The sequence below is a fragment of the Gymnogyps californianus genome, chromosome 4 (genome assembly GCF_018139145.2).
Source record: "Gymnogyps californianus isolate 813 chromosome 4, ASM1813914v2, whole genome shotgun sequence".
Taxonomy (NCBI): Eukaryota; Metazoa; Chordata; class Aves; order Accipitriformes; family Cathartidae; genus Gymnogyps; species Gymnogyps californianus.
The window spans coordinates 78,609,543-78,633,285 of NC_059474.1; the positions used below are offsets into that span (position 1 = coordinate 78,609,543).

Genomic DNA, 23,743 nt, shown 5'->3' on the forward strand with positions numbered 1-23,743 from the left:
CCCGCGCTGTGCGCTGATTGGTTGCTGCTCCCCCGCCCCGGGGCCCGCTGGCCAAGGCAGTCGGCGGAGGCTGCGGGCGGCGCAGCCGCCGCCGCGCTGTCTCCCGGCGGCAGTTCCCGCTTCTCCGCTCTCTTCCTCGCGCCAGGTCCGGTTCGGCGCCGGCTGCTTCGCCCCGCGCCCCGGCAGAGGGCCGGAGGGGCGGCGGTCCGGCGATGGCGGGGCGCGGGCGGCGGCGCTGAGGGGGCTGAGGAAGGAGTGGGGAGGACGGCGCCATGCGGTCCCTGAACATCACCCCGGAGCAGTTCGCGCAGCTCCTGCGGGACAACAACGTGACGCGGGAGCAGTTCATCGCCCTCTACGGGCTGCAGCCGCTGGTGTACATCCCGGAGCTGCCGGGGCGCACCAAGGTGGCCTTCGTCCTCATCTGCGTGCTCATCTTCGCCCTGGCGCTCTTCGGCAACTGCCTGGTGCTCTACGTGGTGACCCGCAGGAAAGCCATGAGGACCGTCACCAACATCTTTATCTGCTCCCTGGCGCTCAGCGACCTCCTCATCGCCTTCTTCTGCGTCCCCTTCACCATGCTGCAGAACATCTCCTCCAACTGGCTCGGCGGTGGGTGCCGGGACGGTCAGTTACGGGCTCGGCGGCCGCTGAAGGGGCGCAGCGGTGGGGCAAGTGCTTGTGGCCGGCGCCGCCGCTGAGGGACCCCTCTCCCTCCCGCCCACCTGTGAGGGACCTCGAGGGGTGTGGGGTGTCCCCGCGGTGAGCCGCGTGCAGCCTCGGCCGTTGGGGCCGGTCCTCCGCTGAGGAGGAGGGGCGCGGCCGCCCCGCTGTGAGGGAGCCGCTGTCCTCCCTGAGGGCCGCGTTATTTCCGCGCACCCCTGCGGAGCTCTTCGTGCTCGCACAGGGCTTAAACTCTTCGGTGAAAACTTGAAACGTCTGCTCTCCCTGGAGCCGCTGGTCGCGTTCAGGTGTTCGTAGTCTTTTATCGCAGGACTGGCGCGCTGTCTCCAGGTGTGTAGTTCAGTAACCTCAGCCTGCCGTCAGCTGCTTTTCCACAGAGTTAAATAATGGCTACCCCACTCCTTCAGCTTACGTTAAACCCAGTGCGCTTTCATGCTTGTATTCGTTAAAAGTTGCAGTGTATGTGTGAGAAACTATACGTTTTGTGGTGCTGATGAGGTAGTCTTGTGGTACTTTCTCTTTTTTTCTCTCTAAGTAATGAAATCTGTCTGGCAAGTGAATTATCAATCTTTATTCAGCTTAAGTTCCTCTGACAGCAGTCGACTCGGAGTCAGACCTCCTTAACCTTTTGTGAGGAAAAAGAATGCGTCCTTGGAGAAATAGGGGAGTGAGGGAACATGCAGAATTTATGTTGAAATGATGCGTTGTGTTCAAGATATGCTTATGTATTGGGAATTATGTTGTATTCCTGTTGATGTGAAGGACCTTTGGGCAAGGCCTCCCTGATGCCTAGAAAGAATTATTATTTTTTTCTTTTTTATGCATCCCAGTTCCGAAGTAGTAAAGTAACAAAAAGACAAAGGTGAAGTAACACTGCAAATGATATTTATCTTCCTTTTCTTGGTCTTAAAGCAGTGTTTGACAATTAGAAGTGGAAAAATAAAAGGGATGGTTTTGCAGCAAGTAGCAGGCAACATTTTGTACAACCACAAATTGAAATATTTTTCAGAATATTTCAGTATGAACAGACAAGATGTTCATAAAGTGACACAGCTATGTTTCAATTTCCAAGGCTTCCTGTGCTTCTGTTGTTGGGAGACAGTGAAGGCTACCTTCAGAACATGGAGATTTAATTCCAGTACATCCCACGGACTAGAATGCAGGGTGGGAATTGACAGGTTAGAGGAGACTTGAAAAACACCTAACCCAGTGAGAAATGGACTTTATTTTTGTCTGAAAAACAGGAACTTTCTGGGAGAAGTGATAAATACAAAACTCCAGAGGCTACTGATAGTAAGGACAACTGTTTTATTTTCTTAAGAGCTGTCTTTGGGGGAGGTAGCCACTGTTTTAAGACAGTACAGATGTTGAACCCCCAAACTGATAAGGATGTGTAAATAAAAATAATGGAATAAATTGATAGCTATACTGTTTTGACTACTGTAGTTCCAGTTCTCCCTCCTCAAAGAATAATTCAGCAGAAAGTTACTGATGGCATCAAGAGATCTCACATAAAGGGAGGAGGACTGAATTGAGTAGCTTTCCCTAAAGATCAGAGGTGTGATTTTTCTCACTTGTAAGGAAGACCCTGGTCTGTCAGCTTGACCACACATCTGACCAGAATCAACTAAAACTTGGGTGGGATGAAGCCTCCACCTGAGGTGAATTACAGCAGATGTGGCACAGGCATGTGGAACAGTATGGGGAAAGTATGTATGTTTCCATTTACCTTCCGTTACTGAGGATGCTTGACAAAAATCTAAAAGTAGTGAGTATAAAAGGTATAGCATAGTTGCAAAAAATATCTTCAGATACGCAGTAGTTCGGCACTTCAAAGTATACTGTTCTGTGGGTTTTACTGTACTTTTTGCCTTCCCTCTTAGCTGTGCTAGATCATCTTCGGTACAAGTGGATCCATATGTCCCATTGACTTTGATAGCAGCCTTTATGGTCCTGGTAAGATAATTAGCTTTAACTAATACAGTATTGGGAGGACATAATAAGTAACATAATTGATGGGTGTTGCCCTTCACTGTTGGGGGTGAGGAGTGTGAAGTAAAATTCAGGAAAACAAATGAGATGTAAACGGATGGTTTCCCAAGGGTATCCGATTCCTGAGGCTTACACTGTGAAGCATGAATGGTGGTTACAGTTATACTGCAAATCAGAGCCTGCCAGCCTGGGAGGAGTCTTCTCCTTGCTAGCTTTACTGGTTTAATTTTCCTTTTGCCTTTCATTTTGTAGTCTGAAAAAGCTTATTCTCATCCACCTTAACGCAACATCTTGGAGTAGCGCAAGCTCCAACTCTGTTACGTAAAAGGTGATTTGACTGTGTAATATATCCCTGCTGGAAAAAGTGGTGCATCCTGAGACACGTGATGCTAGAAATATCTTTGGGTTTCTGAGCATTTAGTCACTTTGTATCTTGATTTATTTGCACTTGCATCACTAAAACAAGCATCTGTACTTGGCGATGTGAACTGAGATGTGTATGTTTTGTACTTGTCTTTGATTTGGAACTGGTTCTTTATTTCCATGCTTGTATGTGTGTGTTTGTGTTTCTCTTCTTTTCCCCTTCAGAAACCCACAGCAGAATGGGAGAGGTGAGGGGAAAATTGCAAACACTCTAGACTGTAGAGGCAGAACATTACAAACATGAGAACAGCCACAGTTTCAGAGTAGCTGTTACCTTTAAGACATTATGGGATGCTATCAGAAAGGACTGACTACCATTTTGGTCCTTCTGAAGTGAAGGATGAAACACTTTCACTCCAAAGGGTTCCAGGTGTGCACAGTTTACAGTAGGACTCCAAGGAGAATGTTGATAGCTGGTGATGTAAAGTAATTACCATCCACAATTTCAAAGTGGCTCCTCTAATAGATAGTGTTTGTCAGAATTCTTTAGAAACTGGAGATTTGTCAAGCTCACTGCGTTACGCTTATCAGAACTTCTGACAGAGATGGGAAAAACTAAAGCACTGGCATGACTTTTTCCACAGTATATTCATTAATACATCTTAACTTCACCTACAATTTAGCAATTGCAGTTTCAAGAAACTGAATGTGTGCCTCGCTTTGCCTGGTGACTATGCAGCATTAACACAGACCTGCTAGCTCTACATAGGCAGCAACTGGGAGCAGCACCATATTGACCAAAAATGGCTGAATCTGTCTCACTTTTGATTCTCCGATCTCTTAAGAATCTGTATAGCTGTGTGAGACTGTAATAGTGGCAGTATATGATTTAATTTCTGAATTTATACTTTGCAACTAAAATGGCTGCAATTTCTAGGGGAACTTTTAATAAAAATCCTGCAAGCTAATCTCTCTGTAATGTGGAAGGTACTGTGGAAGAAAATGGAAATTGTGGCTTTGGCATAAATGATCACTGGGATCATACTTATTGGTAAGAGGAAGATAAAATGGGAGCTTGAGTAAGGGGTAAATGGATGCATACAGCAAAGGTGGTCTTGGTGCTCCTTGGCATGGCAGTTTCCTCTTCTCTAAAGGCTTGGTTGAAAACCAAGTGGCATCTTCTACCCGGTTGAGTATTTAGGGTGCTTTCTGCTCTTTACGAAACATCTTGTGTCAGGCAGTGTGTTACCTTACTTACACCTTTCCTGTATGGGAATGCATAAACATTCCTTTCTGAGAGATTAAAACTAAATCTTAGCAATGGAAATCACTGGGCCTTTTGTGTCTGATATTCTTGGATACCTCTAAGTTCATCAGTGAGACATTAGAAACTTCTTTACTCTGACTTGCTTCTGAAGTGGTGTTTGATATTGAAGAGTTTCCAAATACTCTCAAACTGCTGACATGCTATTGGGGTTAATACTAGATAGTAAAGCTGGACATGAGAGATCCAGTTACTTGAATCTCCTGTTTTTAAACTTTTTTCTGACTTCCTAATTTAAGTTGCCTAGACTTGCTGTAAATCACGTCAGGGACACAAGAGCGTTCTTTTATTTGCCTCCTGCTGTGTGAGAGGTTGTGTCTCGGGATTGATCTGCTTCCATTAAGAGCAGGGTGATTTTGTAGTTCTGTCTGTATCAGTGAAATCTTGTGTTATCCTTCATTCTCCATGCCCTTCTGTTGTGTACTTTGGGGTATTTGCTTATGAGTAGAGGCAGGAGTAAAATTCTGTATGAAGATGGCTTGAGAAAGGGTTATGCAGTGAATGCCTCAGTAAAGGAAATGATAGGCTTAGGGTTTTTTATATATATAATATATTGGTAAGATGTTTTGCTTAAAAGCAGCAAAACAACGCTCACAAAAGGAAACTTATTTTTCTCACATATTCAGCATAGAGAATTTCTTACTGCAAGTTGTGTGTATCATTAATTAGTGTAAATATTAAACACAATGATGTGAAATATTTGCTGTTGCATTAATTGGGCAAAGTTTTAGGGTGCGGATAGATTGGTTAGTGTTTCATGTGAGGTGGTGGTTATGTCCTTTTTCTTGGTAGAAATACCCGGCATTCTCTACCTTGTGTGTCAAGTGAATCAGGAATGTTTGCCATGTCCTGTTTTGCTCCCTGCTAGTGAGTCTCTCTCTTGAGAAGACATCTGGATCTTTAACCTGTATCCCTGCCAAAACCCCCTACCTGTACTACTTGTTGTTGTACCACCGTTGCAGACAGTAGTTTACTGCGGTAGTTTTGTGTTCTAGTAGCAGTGCTTTGCTGCACAGCAATCCTACATCTTTGCATGTTTGTATTTGGTTTTACTCGCCAATTGCTACATTTTGAAATAAGCTGCTGATCTAAGTTTGCCTAAAGACTGTGGTGCTCATTTCAGTGGCTTTGTAAACCCATGGGCAGAGAAGCTGCACGTGAGCCTTGGAGAGAAGGGGGAAGGAGAGCGGACAGTATGGAATACCTTGGTCAGCTAGCCCAAGGTGTCTGGTCCACGCTTTCAAATTGCAGCATAGAGGGAATGGTGTGGACTCTGTCTTGCATCGATAAATAAGCTATGGGCTATTCGAAGTGTGTGGCCTAATTGCATGGGCTCATGCCATACCATTTTATCTCAGCTGCTGTAGTTGACCATAAACAGACTTAAACTACCACAGGTCTACTATCAAGTGCTACATTCATGCCTTTTTCTGGGCAGATGTATGTATAATGTTCTTTATCCTCTGTAGGTAACATGTGAGAGACTTGTGCATCGCAGATGGTAAACTACTAAGGATGCAAAATGCCTGTATACCCAAGAATCAATATAAAACAATGCATTGCCCAGGTATGAAAGACCCGTAAGGATATCATCTGTATGATGATGACTGACTTGTTTTCTCCCCTGAAGTTACAAAATGTAAGAAAGCTTACCTTGTTTGCATCAAGTGAGCTGGAGAGAACTGGTTTACAAGCTGTGATAGAGATTTTAGTGCAAGGGCTGGGTCAACAACATTTTAACAGAGGAAGGAGCAATTTAATTTTTATCAGAGAATGATTTCAGGATTTTGCCTGTTACCCTAATAAAAGAAAAACTGATCTTTTAAATGCATGATGAAATGGCTAAATCATAATTACAGGCACAACATCTGATAATAAAGGCATGGAGAATTGTTCAAGGGAATACCATTTGTATTTGCAGCCTTCTGAATGTATTATCATTGGGGAAAACTAATCATTGCTTGAGTAATCTATGCAGTTTTTAGCAGTGTGTGAGGAATACTTTTGGGATTCTGGGATTACTGAGTGATACCTGATACTGATACCCGAATCCCCTGAGATTCGGGATACTAAGAAGATTCAAGAACCTCTTAGCTTCTTGAAAAAGAGAAGCGATTAGTTATTTTCATTCCCAATATTCCTCTGCCAGTGATTTTCTTTCCCGATTGGAAATGGTCAGTATTAAATGCTGCAGTGGTGTTTTCACTAACAATCTATTGGAAGCGTTTGCTGAAAGCCTTAACTTATAGAAAGTTAAACATTTTGATACATATTTAAGATATTAGGTAAAGTATTATTATTTAAAATATTAAGAAAAGTCACATGTTTCTATACTGGGGGCATGTAAGTTGAAAAGGAGCAGGCAAAAAAGGAGATACTTTTTCAGCAAATCTTTCCAAGAAAAAAAAAATTTTTAAACAGCCTTTAGAAAGCCTTTGAAAAATATTAATCGGATTCTTTCCAATTTAGGCATATTAGGCATATTAGATGCCTAAAACTACTTCATAGCTTGCAAAAGAACTGAATCAAAATTCTGTTCTGAAAGATTCAGTGTAGCTGCAGCCAAAAAAAAAAAAAAGAACCAGAATCTGAGAAATAGACTGAAGTTTTCCCAGTGCCTAGTTTTAGCACAAGAAGGCTTCAGTGCTGGGATCATCTCAGAATGCTCTTAATGTACTGGAGCTGTGTTTATCTCTGCATTTGGAGGCATTACATAGGTGTTACATATTTTGTGCAGTATAGTATACAAACGTGCCGGGTGTCTCAAAGACCTGGAATAACTCTAGCTGTGTGTTTTGCATTGGGAAGCAGAAAGTAGCACCCTTTTTCCCCAAGCTCCATCTGCCTAGAGTTTGGCTCGTTTAGTGTTCGTTAATGACCTCAGATAGCTGGTGTCCACACAAATTTTGGAGTCGGGCTCAAGAATTTAAACTTAAACTTAAGTGAGGATCTAGCCAGACTTTTCATATGAATCATGCTAAATGTTGTTTTCAGGAGTAAGTCAGTGATTGCATTAATCCTGGATTTTTATCGTTATGTCCCAGTTCTGACTTAGGGGCAAGGGGAATGCCTTTTCTTCTAAAAGTGGCTGGTTAACTCAAGGATGGGATGCACATAAACAGACAACAGAAGAGGAATTTGTGTTTTGAAGTCGCTCTCACTTTTTAATCCTGTATGTTGTATTTACTGGGTGATCTATCATTGTGAAGCCTGAGAGAAGAAATCTAATTTGGGTCAATTAACAGTAATACATAGGGAAGCAGAGTAGTCCATGTAGACTGACTTACCTTCTGAGAGTGGGTGACTAGGACCGGGAGTGCAAGCATGTGTCAGGTGGGCTGTAGCTGCCACATCCTGCTGGAACTGTATATTATGCCTGCTTTTATTGCACTTCTCTTCATTGAAAGAAGAGGCAAATAATGATTTTGGTTTGTTTTCAATGATCTAAAGGCTGTAGGGATTTAAGATAAAGAATTAGTAATAACAGAACAAGATGGTCAGCTTCGAAAAAAGTGAATGGTCGAGCTGCTCTTCAATTCTTTCACTTGACACTGAAGGTGGCTTTAGTAATTAATGATTTAAATCAGCAGCTAAGAAACGTTGGTTTATATAAATTTTAATGTTGTTTGGAATCTGCACTTCATAGCTATTTTTCTAGAAAGGGGTTGCATTTTGCCAGTTAATGATTAAAATGTGAGGTGTCTGTTTAAATACAGTTCTTTTACGAGGTAGGAGAGTACTTTTTGAGAAGTAAGAGGATATTTTAAATGTATGCATGTATGAAGTGTTTTCCCTTAGGGAACTTAATCAATCCCTATTTTTCTAATGTAATTTATTATATGGTTGTCATTTACTAACTATCAGGAAGTTGTTGGATGGAAGTTGCAGTGTAACTGAAGTGCAGGACAGCATTGTTTTCAGCAGTTACCTGTAGGCAGTGAATGTACTGTTCTAATTGATGTATCAGTCAGATTTATTTGAAGCAAGTAGATCTCATCCTTTCTTACCTCATTTTTCTTCATAGGTTTGAAGAAGAGTGCGTACTTCCCTGCTTCTTAATTCTGTTTCTCATCTTTGAAAGACAAATCTCTCTAATTGCTTTCTTCCCTATCACAGGCTACTTGCCTCTTCTAATCTGATTATTACAATTTGGGGTGGTGTTTTGTTGACAGCAGCTGTAGGTTTATGTTGATGATTGGTCTCAAGGACTTTTAAACATTGTTTCTAAAAATTTATCTTTGCTTTTTCAGCATTATTTCAGTGTGTATAGAGCCAGGACACACTTTACATTCCCTTCCTTCCTCCATTAAAATGAAGTGACTTCTTTCTTTGGCAAATGCTTCCTTTATCCAAATGCTGATCAGCTTAATGACTCCAAAAACACTATAAGGAGTGAGATTTAAATAATCTTGACTGAAACTCACTGAAGTGGGCTTTTGTTCTTTACTTTTGTGTGTTACTCTGTCACTAATTGTCTTCTTTAGATAGGATCTGAAATTATGTTTTGAAGAATATGTTGTTTAAAAAGAAATAAATAATAAAATAAAGCCATTCAAGTGCCTTTATCATGAAGGTAAAAAGCAAATCCATTCTTATTTTCAGATTGATTGGGAGATTTCATTGTATTTTTAATCCAATGTTGATTTATTATAGGTGAGTGTATCATGACAAGGACATAGTACCTGATGCAAATAACTAAAATATCTAGCAGTCATGTTAATGAATGGAAAGAAGACTTGAATAATACTAGCTGTTAAACCATATTATCTCCAAACCATGTTCTAAAGCTACGGTTTTATCAGCTTGATTAGAAAAAAGGTGTAAACTAGTATCTTCATTTAAAATCTTCTGTTACTCTGTGATAAGTGTGAACACAAACGTGAAAACTAGCTTGCCATGTTTTTAATGTATCAGTGTTTCACACAGCTGTGTTTTGCCTGTCTCAGTCTTATTTTAATTTCACTGTCTAAACTATGGTGTAGTAGCATAATTTGTTTTTTTTTCCCCAAAAACTTAACATGTCTTGCTTATAGTAAAAATTGGCTTTTTTTCTCAATTTTTCCAGAAGGGACTTTCAACTAACAGGCACTTGAGAATGGGGTTGCATTGGTTTCTTCTTGCTGCAGGTGAAGCTTGTTTTACACAAATGGGTTAAATATTAAGTGAAATGTGCATGCATTATTGGAACAGGGACTAGACCCCAGTACCTGTTTCCCTAATAGTGAGTATGCAAGTTTGCAGGTATTGTGTTTTTGTTGGTTTTGGTTTTTTTTTCTGGCTGTGAAAATCCATACATATTCTTGTGAGATGGTCTATTTCAGAGGGGTGTCCTGAAGGTGGAGCCCTAATAGTAAGGCTTTCTCCTTGAGGTTGGAGAGCTAGGATTTGAGGCCCCCTTTTCCACACTTCCCTTGTTCAGTGATTACAGCATTTAATTAGTTTAAGGGAAGGAAGAAGAGATGCATCATCTGTGTTTTGAGAAAGCTTAGATCTAGTAAAACCTACCTCGCCTGTTAAATCAAGTCTCACAAGCAAGGTTGTGTTTAGTGTCCAGAATACTGTGTTCAGTTTTGGACCCACAGTACAAGAAAGTTATTAATAAACTGGTATGAGTTCAGCAGAAGGCCACCCAGACGTCAGGGGTGGGAGTAGCTGCCCTGTATGGATGGAAGAGCTGAGGGAATGGAGCTTGTTCAGCCTGGACAAGGGACGGTTTTGGGGCAACCTAGTAGCATTTTGCAGTGCATACAAGGAGGTTATTGAGAAGGTGGACCCAGTGCGTGGCAGGAGGATGAGAGGCAAAAGGCTTCAACTGAAACAAGAAGGTCAGACAGGATATAAGGAAAAATTTTTTCTATGTGAAGACAGTCAAGCAGAGGAAGAGGCTGACCCGGGGAAGGCTGTGCTGTCTTCAGCCTTAGAGATTTTCAATATCTGAATCCTCTGGGCTGCGTCTGGCTTGGTCTGGCTTGGTTGCTGATCCTGCTGTGAGCCACAAGGTCAGATTAGAGACCTCCTGAGTTTGTTTCCAACCAGCATTATTCCATGGTTCTCTGTTTCTCTTCTGTGCTTGTCAAGACTGACTGAGACAACTCTGCGAGGCCATGCTGGGAACCTGTAGCCTGGAAGTAGCTGAAGGAACAGGGCAATAGAGTCAACACTTCGGACATTAGGCAGCTAAATCCCAAAGAATAAAATGACGGCTGGACTTCCATAAAGGACTTCTGAAGTCCTTTCAGTAATCTAATTCCAACTCAACAACAAGCAGCTTTCTGTTAGGAAAGAATGTGATTTAGGGCTTGTGGACGTGGAGACAGTGTTTTGAAAATCTATTGAAGAGTTAATCTCCATATAGGTGTTCTGTTTCAGAATATGCCTGGAATAACCAGTGTGATCACTCTGAGCTTTTTAGCATTCTGAAATAATAGTTTCAGGTTGTCTTCTTCCTTTTTCTCTATACTGCCCCAGCCCAACTGCCACCATTCTGAAATAGTTACCGTATTTAACAATAAATGATTCTCATTTTCTGTGTGTACAAAAGCTGATAGTGTTTGTAGTTCGAAAACATAGGGTATATAATTTATAGTATTAAAAGACTTGGAGAAAGTCTTTAGTAATTATCTAAGCAGTTTGGAATGTCTGGTATATATTTATAAATAAAATAATGAAAGTTTTGAAAACTAAGAACAGGCTTTATGTGGAAAACATTCCCTTTTCTGTCAAGTACAATGACCCTTGGTATCTCAGGATTGAATCCTATTCAAACACGTTAAGGATGGTGGAGCTGGATCTCAGATCTGTTGATGTCAGATTTCCATTGAAGTTGATAACTTTTTGTTTGGCCATGACATTCTAAACACTGTATTTCTTTCTTTTTTTCCTCCAAACATACCTGTTTCAAACACTCATGCAAACGAGAGCTGATTTCATTGCTAAACAGTCACTTAACCTTGGTGAAATTTTGCATTTGAAACACTAGAGTGTCTCAGGAAGCCTTTGTATAGGGAGTCACAATTCAGGGCAAGCAAGAGCCCTAAAGCCATATGGTAATGTTAATACAAGTTGATAGTCAGAGACCCTGGGCTTGGTGGCATGAGAACCTTCAGGGAGGTTGAAATACTGTTCTATTTTTACTATTAATATATAGAGGCTTTTTGAGTAGCTTTTAGCTACTGTCCGTTTGAAAATTTCATGTTATTTCTTGGTTATAAAAATGCATGTGGCTGTTTTGCTTTGGTCACCAAGGAACCCAAATGTGTGCCATGTGCCTCAGAGCAGGTGTTTCTATTTCAGCCAACTGTGATGAAAAACATCCTTTTGTTTCACGTTTCTGGAAGTGCTAATGTTGCTCCTCATTCAGCTCAGTAGGATCAATCTGTAGGCATTATGTAGACTCTTCCTTTTACTACCTTTTTAACAGTTACTTTCATATAGCTTAGATTATCACTTTTTGTGCGTTTGTCTTCAAAGAGATGAAATAAGGAGTTCCTGCAGCCTCTTCTGTGGGTTCAGCTAAAGGCATAGTGGTAGTCTGTGCTCTATGACAGTGTAGTTATTGGGAAGCAAATGAGAAGGTATCAGGAAAAGGCAATGAAAATCTGGGATTTCGGGAGTTACTACCTGATGAACTCGGGTATTCTGTTTGCTCTTTGAATAGTTGGGCACAAGCTGGAAATTCCACCAGACTCATATAATTTCGGTGAAAGTCGTCTCATTTTGTTACTTAAGTAGAGTAATGGAGTGATATTTCTTTGATTCCTGAGAATACCCTGGAATGCTGGGACTTCAGTGAAGGAATAGTGCATTACTGGAAAACCCGTATAATGGAGTATAGTTCAAGTGGATTTAACTTTATTTAACTCTGACTTTTTTCAAACTATAAGAAACAGCATATGGTGAAAGTTTGTTGTTTTTTTTTTTTTTTGCCACAGCTCCAGCTCTCAAACTTGAACTAATTTCTTTAGTGAAACAGGAACTTAAGCATTTCTTTCATGTACAAATTCTGCTTCTCTGTTCGTGTTATTTGTATCAGGAGTCACTTCTAACTTGGCGAAGAAAAAAAACTTGAAACCAACAGTGGAAACTCCTTTTGATTCAAAGGAGTAGGATTTGGATTTGGCTGAAGATCATTTTAGCTCTGCTTTACTCATGGCAGTAAGCTGATTTTCAGAAGTGGCCAGAGATTGTGTGCCATAGTCTCTTCTTTGGTTGTATTCGCCATTTGCCATGTGCAAAGAAGGTATAATTTGAGCTTGCTTTTTGTTATCTCACTACAGAAGTTTCAACACACTGGTTGAAGGACTATAAATTTGACTGAGTGGGTCTGGTGCTTATATGTGTAGCACATACTGTTCTGGGTGTAGTGAGGAACTAATGAGATGCTGAGTTAATAAGATATTGGACATGTTTCATAAGGGTTTTACTTTGTGCTTACTGAAGCCAAGGAAGAAGTGGGGGGAGTTTTATTGTATAAATTGCAATTGATACAAGATGTCAAGATGTCTTGTCTTGCTCTTTCTGACACCCTGGAAAAATACATACTTGGTGAGAAACAGACATGCAGCCCAGTGCATCTTCTTTCATGCAGTTCCTACTGACCATGCTAAGATTTCATTCAAGTAGCTTAAAATTGGGCTGCATGGTATATTTTTATTCTGTTTTAAGCTAGATCTGTGTGCACATTCACAGTGTTGCTGGTGTTGAATATGTACTTGAAAGGTACTTGACTTCCATCCTTTGCCCCTTGCCCTCTTCTGCCCTTTTTGAAGCCACAGAAAAAGTGATTTTTTGGGCAGCTAGAACTGGTAAGACCACTAGCAAACCAGTTCCTTCCTTACAAGCCACCTTGTAAGCTGCGGTGGCTTTTAGGCTGGCCTAGCAGGCCTAGAAGTTTCCCTGTTCCTTGTTCCCTTCATGGACGGCAGGATTAAGTTTTGATAGTTTCCTCTTTGTTTTCTTTCTGTTTTCTATGCTTTTATTGCTTAAGGTGTCTGTAGCATCTTAAAGCTTGACTTACAATTGGATCAGATATTCCTTTGGCTATTTTGTGTTTATGGATTATATCTGGGTAAGGTATAATTAATGATCAAGTAAGGGAAATAACCAGCTGCTGCTGAAATGAATAGCTGATACTGAACTGTGAGAATGTGAGGGAACTGTGAGAATACAAACATACAAAATTATCTCAGGGTCAGGAATATGGTCAGAAAATGAGTAAATGAGAAGTAGGTTGGGAAAGGAGTTCACATAAGATTCTTGAGAGAATAACGTACACCACGGTTTCTAAGATGGTTGAGACTTGAGGATGAGTAATGGAGAATGACTAATGTTAAGAATTGAATATGTACTTTTGGGAAGCTGTAGCAGCAATGAAATCTGAAGATCTGTGCTAGCTGTGCATAAATACAATGGGAACCTATACAGCTGAAAATGCAAGCAGGAAATTGCATTTAATTTGGACAGTGTCATTAACATAATGTGTTAGGAAGGAGGGAGACTTGGAGAATGGAAAGGTGATGGAGAGGTTGAATTTTTAGTCTTACCTTACGCCTCTTAGAGGACTCCTATATATATATATATATATATCGCTTGGCAGAATGATGCATTAAGTGCCAAAGTCTACAAATAGAGTGGTATTTAAATAAGCAGAAGGAATGTATTTGCAACAGCAGAAAAGGTAAACTTTTGAACAGGTAACACTAAGACCTTCATAAAACTGGAGAGTAATCTGCCAAGATAAAAAGATAATAAATATCCCTGTAACTTGGCGTATTTGAAAACAGATGATGGAAGACTTGGTCAAAAGTGAACAAGGAGTAAGTGTCAGACTGATACAGAGCAAGGGAATATGTTCTTAGAAGTCTTGGTTTTGCAGACGTAGTGTGTACAGTGGAAGAATGACTATTGAAAGCTGCATTTGATGAATAGCTTAAATAGATTACTTAGCAGTTTAGCTGTTAAAATAAATCTAAGAATATTAGTCTGTTCTTTTTGCACAACAGCACTTTAGTAATGAAGTCTAGTATTAATAGCTTTTTCATGAACTGCAACAGTTGCATACCTTACTTTCTGACTATTGCAGGTGCCTTCGCTTGCAAGATGGTACCATTTGTTCAATCCACTGCTATTGTAACTGAGATTCTTACAATGACCTGCATTGCTGTGGAAAGACACCAGGGAATTGTGCATCCACTAAAAATGAAGTGGCAGTACACCAATAAAAGAGCTTTCACGATGCTTGGTAAGATTTTAGGCATCTCCAGTAGTCGTGCGTATAAAGAAATAATCTTCAATGTAGCTGGTGTAGATGGCATGACAGAACAGAAGGCACTGATATGACCAGTGATTCAGAGATAGAGTTAATGGTAAGTCTGGTAACATTTATAAAATAGCTCAAGAATAGTGCTTGTATGTATAGTAATTACTAGCCAAAACTCTGACAATAAACTTAGAATCTGAAGTCAAAGATTTACTTAACCAAGACTCTGATAAACCTTTGGCAGCCTTTTCTTTCCTTTTTTTTAAGAAAGGTTCAAAATGTACAAGCGCTGCTAAAGCAGTGTCACAGCCGTAAATGGTCCTTCCATTGTAACACAGAGAACATACATAATGCTGCTCATGCAAATTAAGTTGCCTTTACGCTTGAATACCAATAAATGAAGGTAGTTTGAGAGAAAGAAAACTGATAACAAAAGAGCATGCTGTTACTGATGTGAATGTTGACTGATGTATGCCTCGTATAAAGAACAAAGTTGTCTATTAAATTGTCTACTTTGCCTGACTTTTTAAAGATGAAGCTGTTAAACTGTTCATACCAAAACTTATGCTGCTTGTTGTAAAAAGTATTAAAAAATGTATTTGTTTACAGGCATAGTCTGGTTGCTGGCACTTATTGTTGGGTCACCTGTGTGGCACGTGCAACGGCTTGAGGTATGTTAGGTGAAATGGAAGTTTACATTTTAAACTCAGTCCTTGCTGGATCTTTTTGTACCTTTAGCAATGAAATTGAATAAACTCCTAAGAAACAAGAGTGGGATAAGAGAAGTGGAGCTTTTGTTCTGTGTGCCAGCATGAGAAAGGCTAAGGATTAGGACTTGCATGCACTGGAAGAAGGACTACCAGCAGTGACTAGTCATGTCTGCCCTCCCCAATGATGTCAAAGAGCAGTAATTACATCTATGACTTCCACTGTGGCTTCCTTTTGGTTTATAGGTGCACTGGCACACGGCAGTGTAGGGCTTAGATTACTGTTTCAGGATGACAGTGTGTTCCTGGAGATTTGGAAGAACTGTGCCTGGTTTAAAATGTAATTAGCTGCCCATTATAATTTAAGGAGTTAACGTACACTTTGGGGGGGGCAAAAAAAAAGACTTCTCAGAATCTGCTGCTTGTGAGTCTGAATGTTAACAAATCTTTTTTTTTTTTTTTTGAAGTGCCTAATATATGAGGTTTCTGTACACCCATCTTTACTTGTAAAATGCTTAGCCAAGGTCTCCTTTGAAAATCCCCGTTTAAAAAAAAAAAAGTGTTTTGAGGAGGAGTGCAAATTGGAGCATCTCCTGACCTCTCTCTGTCAACTTGGATCAACCCAACACTTGATGTGGAAAAGTGCTTGGAAGAATTTTGTCACTTTGAAAAGTCTCTGTGTTGAATTTTGGTTGTTGTATTAAGAGCGAGGAATATTTGAATGTGCTTGGTTTTTACACTTGGGGTCAACACTGTAGTGACTCATCTCCTTTACACTTGTTACAGGTTAAATATGACTTTCTATATGAAAAAGTGTATGTTTGTTGCTTGGAAGAATGGGCCAGTCCAATTTATCAGAAGATATATACGACCTTTATTCTTGTTATACTCTTCCTTCTTCCACTGATGTTGATGCTTTTTTTGTACACTAAAATTGGCTATGAACTCTGGATTAAGAAACGAGTGGGAGATGCTTCAGTTCTTCAAACCATTCATGGGAGTGAAATGTCTAAAATATCAAGGTTTGTAAAGTAAAATACAGTTGGAACTTTGACTTCTAGAAAGCTGCTTTTTTTTCCCGACAGTTCTTGAAAACCAGTGCAAAAAAAAAATCTGTCTTTCCTTATCCATTGGGAAGTCTACAAGCATAGACCAGATTTTTAAAGCTAGCTAGTTATTTAACACTTAGATACCCAATTTAAGGCAACTTAAACAGATTGTTTTTGAAGTACAGTGTAGCCACACCTTGGAAGTCAAACCCTTTCAATAAATCTCGTATTATACATTGTGAAATGCTTGTTTTTAAAAGATGTAGGCCATGAGTTAGAAGATGACTTGGGGAAAATGCTGCTACGTTATTTCTGTATGTTCTATGGAAAGTTCTTTATATAATTCTGAGACTGTGAACACTGCTTTATGATCCTATTATAAGTTAAATTGGCATATGGGAAAAAAATCAGAATTAATTTAAAAACTACTTTGGTACAGTTTAACGTGATATAGCTTCCAAAAAGTTTGAGTGTTCTCAGATGTGTTTGGATGAGACTATCCAGGTGGTAATGCTCTATCTGAAAAGTTATGAAAATCAACAATTATCAGCTTTGCTATTTAGCACTAAATATGGGCTACCCTTAATATTGCCTCATGTTTTCTCCTTTCATTTGGCAAATTGATCTGTTGCCTGATGTGCTAGAAACCTCTAACAGTTCTGCTCATTGAGGAGAGTATCACCTTAAGTATTGACTGTAAGGAGAATACTGACAAGCAGCTTAAAGATAAATGATTCCTTAGATATTTGTCTAACATAAAGTGCCTAAGGAAGCGGACCCTTGTAAGTCAAAACTGAAAGAGGTTGCAATCTCACAGGAGTTAAGGTGACCTGTAATCTTCGGGCTACTCCTCAGTTTATTTTCACACAGTGGGGAGAAGATCCTGTAACTGCTACCAGTGAAGTGCTGCTTCTTTAGCTCAAGTGAGAGATCTGTCTTGGGATCTATAAATGTGGTTATATAAATTATATATCAATTTGGGGATAACGATAAATTCATGTATACCTTGAATTTGTGAGATATTACAGTGGAGGCAGGGAGTGTGTTTCTTGCTCTTATTCTAGCACTTCACCTACCAGCAAAGGTTGAATGTTGCAGGTGTGATTTCACTTACTCTCTGTTCAATTCTCTGTGTAATCAGGTGTTGCAGGTATGGTCAGTGCTCCCAGATCTAGGAAGGGACTCTTGTTTTTTGAGCTGTTAATGGAATTTCATGTGATTTCCACCCCCCCCATCTCTTACTATTGGAATTGCATCTCCTTGAATAGAGTGAAAATGCCTTGCAAGATATGCTAATGTCATTGCTTGCTGCAGCTGCAAAGTGCGTTGCTTTCCCAGAAGAGAGAAATAAAAGGTGTTAATTGATGTACTAGATTTATATGACGGTGCATGTTTTGTTTCAAAGGAAATTGTGTACTTCTGAGCATTCTTCCAGGGTTTTATTTGCATCTGCGACAATCAGAACACATTTACAGATCTAACTTGAAGAGACACATCTAACTACTGGTCAATTCTTAGTGATTCAGTATGGAATGTCTTGATGCAATTTCAGGAAGAAGAAGCGAGCAATTGTTATGATGGTGACAGTGGTGTTTCTCTTTGCAGTCTGTTGGGCCCCTTTCCATGTGATTCACATGATGATAGAATACAGTGAGTATCTGCCATGTGTCATACAATAAAGCCTTTTTTAGGTTTTTTTTTTGATAATGGAACTACAGGTTGTGAAAAGCTAGTGCTGCTGCAGCATTCAGCTATAGAATACCTTCTGCTAGCAAAGGTTAATGTTGTGCTTATAAATCCTGGATCACAGTCTTGTAATAGAGAGACAGCCAACAACAGATGAGTTACTCAAGTCAAAATCTGTTGTCATAGAATCAGAGAATCATTTAGGTTGGAAAGGACATTTAAGGTAGTGTTTCTGAGATAAACTTTTGTGTCAGCCACATCTCTTCTTCCCTGCTGTGTGAATTAACAAAAAAAAAAAGATAAACTTTGTGTCTTGCTGTAAACCCTATTGAACTCTGTTGCAGGGTGGGTGGGAGGGAACCCAAGGTCTCTACCAGCATTTTTAGAGTGCAGGCCCTTTAGAAAGGAGATTGTCATTGCTTCTGGATTTGTACAGCACATAATCCAGTCCTGAAAAGGAGGTTTGCTAGGCCTTATGAGAGTCAAGTCTTGCTTTTTCTTGAGTATTAGGATGGTGAGCGTATCTCTCTAGATTCTTTTTCTTTCTATGTCTGTCATGCTACCCTCATTTGCTGAAAGGTCAAAAGTACCTGGCTGGAAGGTAAAAGTTATTTCCAAGTATAAAACCTCTTGAACAAGTAACTTTTAATTCAAATTTAATTTTAGTTTAATGTGTGAAGACCTCTATTTGCATCTACTTAAGTTGTCATACTGCTTTGAGTTAGACTGTTATGAAATATTTGTCCCTTCACTTGCCCTGATTTTAACGAGGTAGGCATATTGGAAATTCAAATACTGAACATCGTAGTGATAATACCCAACGAATCCAGTTGAACTTTTTCAGTGGTCCCTACTGGATACTAGCTTGGAAATGCACTCGGTGCTTGTTACCTTTGCTTTTTGCTATTTGCCCTGTTCTCTGGAGTCTTGCGCTGTTCATCTCCCATCTCCTGCATGGGTACTGGGATAGCATGTGGGACTGTGCAGCAGGCTATGTGTAGGAACAAGAGGAAGTTTTCAGTAGTTGTTTTACTCTGCTTGTCACAGCCAGCAGCTGTTTCTTTGTCTTCTGTCACAAATAAGGTTGTAGCAGATAAATCGGTAGTCCTGCAGCCAGTCAGCTGAACCAAAGGATGTTTATGCCTGGGCAGAATCAGAAGTGCAGAAGCTGTAACTATTAAAATTGTCTGGATCGTCCCGTGTTAAGGTTGCCCATAACACTCCATAACTGTTTGCTCTCTTTTCATTGCTAATATCAGGAATTATTTCAGGTGCTGCAAGGCCTCTATTTTACTTGCCATATAAACATTTGGAGTATATATCCAGAGTTTGGTCGCTGAGTATTTGTATTCAGTGAATTCAGACTCCTCTGTGATCTCAATGATTAAAAAGCGAGAGATGTGACCAAGAAGATGCATTTTTACCTCCATGAGCTGATCTGTGTCAGCACAGAGAGAGAAGCCGTATGTGGTCAGTGACAAGACAGGGATTGGTGTTAAAGTACTTACATGTTTGATATGGACGTGAAACTCGGAGCCAGAAGAACAACTTGAATAAACAAGGCCTATACTTAGCAGACTGGAAGCTTTCTGTTTCTTGGCCATTGGGCAAGTTTTTTGGCTCATGAATTGCCTCTTTCGAATGACTCTGTCCTTATTTACATATACACAAAGCAAGGCTATGTGGTAGGTCTTGATCTTTCCTTGCTGATGAAACCCTATTGCTAATATTAAGAACCTCCAGCAAGGTCTTTTGTTGATTTTAAACAAAGCTTCTAATGCCAGACTGGATATAAATAGGTTAAGTAGAAGGCATGTATGCCATTCTGTGCTTACAACATGTTTCCTTTTTCCTCTCCAGGTAATTTTGAAAAGGAGTATGATGATGTGACAGTCAAAATGATCTTTGCAATCGTCCAGATTATAGGATTCTTCAATTCTATTTGCAACCCTATTGTGTATGCTTTCATGAATGAAAACTTCAAGAAAAATTTTTTGTCTGCCATCTGCTTCTGCCTTGTCAAAGAAAATGCATCACCAACCAGGCAACTTGGGAACTCGGGGATTACTCTGAGGCAGCAAAAGGCAAGTGTTTCTCAGAGAGATCCCATTGACTCGGATGAAGCCAGGAAGGAGGCATTCAGCGATGGCAACATTGAAGTCAAGTTCTGCGATCAGCCAGCTTCAAAAAGGAATTTGAAAAGGCACCTTGCCTTATTCAGCTCTGAGCTTACTGTGCATTCTACATTAGGAAATGGACAGTAGCATCACAAAGGTTTTGCGAATGGAAAAAGCATTCTCTTTATATGGTAACTTTCAATAAGCCATTTAAAATAGTTTTCTACTTTGCATGCTGAAATGAGGGGAAAAATATTTTGTGAATTATTATAATGTTGGGATAATGGTTGAGAAAATGTAATATATTTTATAAGGATGAGTAAAACTTTGGAAAACAATATTCCTGTATGACTTCCAGGAAAAAAAACCATTTTTCTTCCTAAGCTAATTTAGGGCTTGTTTGCCCTCTGCTTTAGGTGAACCAAACAACTATTGCTTGCTCCGTTTAGTCTGTGTCTGGACGCTGGCACACTGCTGGACCATACACAGCTGAATGCCAGAAGACAGGAACTATGGAGAGAGTGCACACTTTTTTTGGACGTCTTGGAAATCTGACATGGGTCTAACATTGTAAGATCTGGTCTCTGCAGCTTTGCCTCCTGAGGACAGAGGTGTTTCAGGTCTGAGTTCAGGAAAAATGCAGACTGAGATGCAATTCTATTTTGGAAAAAAAAGTATATGAAAGAGCCAGCCAGAATTTGACTCTGAAAAGATTAAGATGTAAACATTGCATGCATGTTCAGATTTTATTAACAGGAAGCATATTAGAAATTAACAATGCATGCATAACTAATGTGCTGTTTTTACAGGTTAATTCTTGGGTACAAATTTAAATGCCAGTGTACTGCCCCGTAAACTGCATTGTTCTGCTGAAAAATGTTGCTGTGCAAGAGTGTGCAGATGCTGGAGGGTGTGGTCTGTAGAGTAAACACTGAGTTTAACTTACAGTCATGCTTGGATCTGTGACTTATGGGTTGCAAGTGTGGTGTTGCCGTTTTCTGGAGGCATATAAGGGCCAGATCCAGAGCCTCTTGGGACTCTACGGAAGACTTTCAATTGAATATCACGGTCTTTTGACCAGACACTTCTCTGAAGACACGCAGAAATTTTTCTGTCTTGCCATCATTTTCCAAGTGGATTAATTACTGTCTAAGAACAGGGCCAGTGTTGTGTTATTTTTAGGCTTCACAGTAAATTACAGGATTGAAATCTATATAAATTCTAAACATTTTTGCTCTGTATGTCAAACTGAAGAGTTGTAAAAGGATGCTTACAAGTGTGGGACTGAGAGAAAAGTGTGATCTAGATCCTGTAAATGAGGCTTTGAAATACATAATTTGCAACTCCAGCTGAGGTTAGGTTGGATCCTTTAATAGCCTGTGAAATGTTGGTGCTCTGTTCTGTCATCCCTTGCCTCACCTAAGGGACCTTGGTCCTCCCTTGACAGTAAATTTTAAGATTCTTTTATATTGCTACTTCACACTTCATTGTAAATGAAAACATAGTCTAAATTATCCTTGTATAAATTGGAAGTTGTCTGATCCTTCTGTAATATTTACACATTTCCATTAGATAAGGCATTCTGATGCTGGTTTGAGAGATACTCTTTATTTACATATATGTTATTTATGTTGTATATTATATACTCCCATGCAGTGACACAGGAAGATTCCTGACTTGTCCTGGCAGCCAGGAATTAAGAGCACTCCTATTTATGTAAACATATGTATTAGATAAAATAACAATTTTGGAGAGCTATGTCTGGGTAAAACAACATGAGTGAGGTCAGGTTCTGCTTTAGACAGTCATGCAGACATGGCCCTGTGCATTACCTTTTGAATAATGCTGTAAGCAACAGCAACAATTTTTGCCTGGGATTACAACTGTGACTTCCTTTGAAGACCATTTCTGTCTTAGCTTGTCTTTCATCTTTCTAGACAGGGGTCTTTTCTGCCCTGGGGAATAGGGGCTAACGGTGGTTTATTATCATAAACTTCACACCAACTGAGGAAAACTATCTGGCTGATGATGAGAACTATGTGTTTTGACAGATTCTGTAACTGAAAAACAATTTATTGTAAGCTTTTTATTTATTTGCACTGCTAATTTCAATGACAGATTTTAACAAGTATTTAACAAAAACTTCCAAGTATTTTATGTTTTTGTTTTGTCTTATCTGTTTCTTCTGTTGTCTCAAAATGTTATGTCAATGAGTAACTGTTGGAGTATTGTATTCATTTTTTCATTAAAATTCCTTTTTGGCATTGCTGGTGCTGTTTTGCACTGGGAGCATCTGCTATAAACTTCATTCTTTGAGTATCTCTTTGTTTAAAGATTCATATAAGCTTATATGTACTTTTTTAGTGATTAAATTCCAGTCTGTTACAGGTGCCAGCTGTTACTGTAATCCTGAGATGTGATTTAAAGGACTTTACAGAATAAGGTGAGAGGGGAAAAAAAGCTTCCAGTCTCTTGGTAGGAGACAAGTGGTAAATGTTTCAGCACAGATATATGTGGCTACGGTTAGATTAAATATAAACCAAACTACTAAAGATGGTTCTCATGCTGTCCTTAATAGTAACTATATTATTTGTGCATTTTTGACACAATAGTTTTCTTAGAGCCAGATAATCTTGTGAGAAGTCCTAGCTGCAGGGAATAGAAAAACCTTTATTGATTTAGAGCAGAACCAAGATTTTGCCCAGGTTTTTTTTAATCTGTCAGAGCTTCAGCTTTGATTTAACTAACAAAAATTGTTCTATTGAATCGAGTCAATTGTCAGTCCAGGCTAGTAGCCTGTCTCTTGCAATGGCTCATATCATGTGTTTCTGAGTGTGTGGCTGTAACTGAGTACGTCAAACCAGTGAAAGCTAGCACTGCTGTGGAAAGAACAGCCCTGCTGTCTTCCCAGCTTGCCTGCTTATTCACATCTTATATTAACAGAATTGCATGGTGAATCTGATCAGAAAAATTTATGGCTAATGATTTTACCAGAGAACAGAAAAGATAACCATGCTCATTTCCCTAAACTGAGAATATTTATCAAAACTGTTGTGTTCTTTGAGGAAAAATGCTTCCTCAAAAAAGTTTCTTTCTAATATCTCAGTTATGAATCACTTATTTCTTTGACTTTGATCAAAGTAAAGAGAGACTTATTTTATTCTCAGCTGTAAGGGGCTAAGCCTTAAAGTTACGATGAGGTGATGCCAGGAACTGGCATGTGGATGAAGACAGGAGCCTGAAAGGACACATTCAACCGAACAGAGACTCTGGAAATTTTAATGGACCAGGAAAAAGTGTCAGATGTGTGGTCTTGCTCAACTGAAATCAGAGAGTATAAACAAGGAAAACAGTGAGTAGAAGGGAGTGAACCCTCTCTGTAACAGTGCATCTGCTACAGAATTCCCATTCTTTGGGAGGGAAAAAGAAAAAAGATAAATATTTAAGTGAGATTTCTTTCTGGCAGAATCCTTTTATTGTTTTGGGGGGGGATTAGTTTCAGAGGACATCAGATGGGTTCATTCATGGGTATTGTTTTAAGCTTTAGAAATAGGTGCTGGGCT

The 23,743-nt window shown here is 39.7% G+C and overlaps 1 protein-coding gene across 3 annotated transcripts; it reads left to right on the plus strand.

Moving 5' to 3' along the window:
• Positions 1 to 134: 134 nt before the first annotated feature.
• Positions 135 to 22,488, plus strand: QRFPR (pyroglutamylated RFamide peptide receptor). Of its 3 annotated transcripts, XM_050895769.1 has the most exons (7): positions 135 to 612; positions 14,445 to 14,603; positions 15,231 to 15,292; positions 16,115 to 16,350; positions 17,930 to 18,027; positions 19,924 to 20,371; positions 20,597 to 22,488. In XM_050895769.1, the coding sequence occupies exons 1-6, from the start codon at positions 273 to 275 to the stop codon at positions 20,325 to 20,327; spliced, it is 1,299 nt and encodes a 432-aa protein (XP_050751726.1). In that variant the 5' UTR covers positions 135 to 272; the 3' UTR covers positions 20,328 to 20,371; positions 20,597 to 22,488. The 3 variants fall into 3 exon arrangements, with proteins under 3 accessions (XP_050751726.1, XP_050751725.1, XP_050751727.1); XM_050895768.1 differs by having other exon boundaries at positions 19,924 to 22,488; XM_050895770.1 differs by lacking the exon at positions 20,597 to 22,488 and having other exon boundaries at positions 17,983 to 18,027; positions 19,924 to 19,988.
• Positions 22,489 to 23,743: the final 1,255 nt, after the last annotated feature.